This window comes from Hibiscus syriacus, unplaced genomic scaffold, assembly GCF_006381635.1.
Source record: "Hibiscus syriacus cultivar Baekdansim isolate YM2019G1 unplaced genomic scaffold, ASM638163v2 tig00116962_pilon, whole genome shotgun sequence".
Classification (NCBI taxonomy): domain Eukaryota; kingdom Viridiplantae; phylum Streptophyta; class Magnoliopsida; order Malvales; family Malvaceae; genus Hibiscus; species Hibiscus syriacus.
Genome location: NW_024063488.1, coordinates 5,883,347 through 5,886,647, shown reverse-complemented (window position 1 = coordinate 5,886,647; position 3,301 = coordinate 5,883,347). Strand labels below are relative to the sequence as shown.

General features: G+C 35.4%; 1 protein-coding gene across 1 annotated transcript; it reads right to left on the bottom strand.

Moving 5' to 3' along the window:
• Nucleotides 1-344: 344 nt before the first annotated feature.
• On the bottom strand, nucleotides 345-1,454 carry LOC120190276 (ethylene-responsive transcription factor ERF091-like). The gene has a single exon (XM_039193375.1). It carries the CDS (start codon nucleotides 1,228-1,230, stop codon nucleotides 409-411), a length of 822 nt encoding a protein of 273 aa, XP_039049306.1. The 5' UTR covers nucleotides 1,231-1,454; the 3' UTR covers nucleotides 345-408.
• Between the last annotated feature and the right edge of the window lie 1,847 nt (nucleotides 1,455-3,301).

The window sequence follows — 3,301 nt, the reverse complement described above, 5'->3', positions numbered from 1 at the left end:
GATTTAAGGTTGTTTAGTATGTGGATAGCTTTATATTTGTAATTGATTATGGTAAAGTTTTCATGTTCTTTAATATTTGGATTTAGTAGTTTAATTAAGTTGTTACTAATATATTATTCAATTAAATTATTATTTAATATATATTAGATTGAATTCGTGGCATAAACTAATACCAATATTATTAGAGAAAAAACCCCCAAAATACTATAATTTTAAAAACAACAAAATATACAATTGTAATAAATGTTTCTATGGATAAAAACCTAGAGTTACAGTAATACATGCAATCCTGCAGACAGACAATCGTATATTCGTATACAGTTAAACTAATATTATGCCTATGAATTAAAGAATCTCAATATACACCTGTAACCTTCTCGTATCTTGTATCCCTTCAGATTCTCCGAGTCAAAAAGATGACAACAAACTCTCCAAATAATCACTCCCCAGATCCTGAAACTCAAGTATATCATATCCATCCTCTGCAATACTTGCCGTCCTCTTTATATTAGGCTGCTCAACCATAAGAAGCTCACTGTTTTCCTCCCAATCTCTAGACTCTCTTTTCCGATGACTTGTGAAATTCTGGCCGAAGCTGGGACCTGCGCAAGCAGATTCGTTACGATGACAGTTAGTTGCAGGCAAACACCGGTTGACGTTAGTTATTGTTTGATCGATCCCCATAGCCTTAGCTACTCTCTCAAGTGGGAAGTTAAGATATGCCTTGGGGCCTCTAATTCTCAAAGCAGCCTTGTCGTAGGCCATAGCTGCTTCCTCAGCTGTGTCAAACGTCCCAAGCCAAACTCGAGCTCCTTTCCTCGATGAGTCCCTTATCTCTGCTGCATACTTACCCCAAGGCCGCCTCCTCACCCCCCGGTAGTGTCTCGTTGCCAGTTTCTCTACTCTCATCGGATTCGCTTTAAGCCCTCCGGTACTTATGTCTTTGACGGTTATATCGTTACATGATTGGTCTATGTTCCGTGGAGGAATAATTCCATCCAGAAGATCCTCCCAGGCGTCAGCTCCCATTGATATCCACCTCCCAAGACTTGGTAGCCTTTGTAAAATCTCCATGGATCCGTCTCTCCCATCCAGGCTAGGCAGATCTTCCCAGGATTTGGACGATGATTTCGTTCCTCTATCGGCTTCTTCTCCACCAATGAAGTTGGCCCATACGTTCTCCAGTAGTGACTGATCATCTGCTTCATGATGACCGCTTTCTACAGCCATCTTTCTAAATCCGCAAATAATAGGGTTTTGAGAATTGAGATATGTATATAACCTATAAATACTTTTAATTTCTATCTTTATCCTATCCCATTAGCGAATTCCAGTTGGAAACTTGTGCTCTAAGCGACTGAGGCGTTTAATTCATGGACTGATTTGGAATTCAAACAATAAAGAAGGATGTGGAATTGTGTGTTGTAAGGCTCATGTGGTTGGTCTAATCATTTGGCGGCTTAAGTTATGGAGATACCTGCACTTTGTCCGTCCTATAATCCATGATCAAGAACCCGCGGAAGCAGGAAACTGAGGAATCAATTGACATTTATACTGTTTAACAATTGACTTTTGCCATTTTATATTACTATTTAAAATCTTCAAAGACATAAATTGCCTCGGTTTCATACTTGAATTAAGCTCTAATTTCCCAGATAAAGGCTTAACCTGTAGTTTAAGCTACCGAAACAGCAAGGATAATGGTTATATATGTTTGAAGAAAACGAGGGTCTGAGTTTTTTTTTTTTGGACACACATCGTATAATCACTTCTTAAAAATGTTTGTTCCCATTGAGATTAATTACAGGTTTATGTTAATACTTGACACCCCATCTGTTGCTAAGCATATCTACTCAAGTGGAATGACTTTATGGCCATCCAAGAAATCTCATGCCAGAAGTTGAACCTTAATCACTGAAAATTAAGAACCCAACACGATTAAGCATATCTACTCAAGTGGAATGATTTGTGATTGTGAAGGGAGCAAATGTAGTAGTTTGCAAAATCCAAATTTTCTTGAGATCCAAGCATTGATATCCTTAATTAAGGAACAAGTTCCATAATAAAAATAGAAGGCCACACGATTCAACATTTTAAAAAGAAGAAATTTTAAAGTGGAAAGGGAGGAGAATTAAAGGGTTAATTAAAACCAAAGAAAGATGGGAGAGTGTTATGCAAATGCGGCGGGTAGGATTCGATGAATGGGGAAGAAAGCTTCAGAGACAGATCCTCTGTTTTGAAAATTGGATCGGACCGGCCGGTTCAACCGGGAACCGTTGCTTAGTCCGGTTCAATTTAAACCGGTTGAACCGCTATTAGTGAACCGGCCAGAACCGCTGAACCGTTCGAACCGGACCGGCTGAAAACCGGAAAAAACCGAAAAAAATGGGAAAAACCGGGATTTTTGTTTTTTTTTTAAAAAATTAAACCAAACAACGTCGTTTGTTAAACGAACCAAGTCGAACTCGAGTATTGCTGAGCTCGACTCGAACTTGAAAACTTTAAAAGTAAGCTCAACTCAACTCAAACTCACAAGCTAAAAATTATCAAGTTCAACTCAAACTCGAAATATAATATTGAAACTTGAACTCAAAAAGGCTTGAACTCAAAAAAAAAATTAGAAGCTCGATTGAAACTTAAAATTCGAGCTTGATTGAAGTTAAAGAATAATTATATAATTTTGTTATGATTTTTTTAACCTCAAATTTATTTTTTAATTATAGTTATATAATTATATTTATTATTTAATATGTTTTACCTTAAATATTATGTTGTACTTAATTTGAATCATTTTGTTTCACTTGATTTTATGGTTTTTAACTTATATATGTTATGACTTGCTTTGAATATGACTTGTGATATAAAAAATTATTTTTATTAAATATTTTTGATATTTTTATTTAATTTTTTAAATAATTATGACGTCATCCGATTCTTCCGACCGGTCAGACCGATTCGATGACTTGCTTTGAATATGACTTGTGATATAAAAAATTATTTTTATTAAATATTTTTGGTATTTTTATTTAATTTTTTAAATAATTATGACGTCGTCCGATTCTTCCGACCGATCAAACCGATTCGACCAGTTGAATCAGTGAACCGATAGCATGACCGGTTCGCTAATCGGTCCGATTCTGAAAACCATGGACAAATCAACGGATTTGATTAATGGGTTCAGGCGCTATCAAATCATTTGACTTTTGCATCCTTGGTTCAACCATTATTGTTTAATTCTTGATAAATACATATTCATTTATTTATTTATAATTAATATTCATTGATTTGTAAAATAATTTTC

Bases quoted from the DNA above. Each gene is read 5' to 3' on its own strand.
- LOC120190276 (XM_039193375.1), bottom strand. From the start codon at position 1,230: ATGGCTGTAGAAAGCGGTCATCATGAAGCAGATGATCAGTCACTACTG.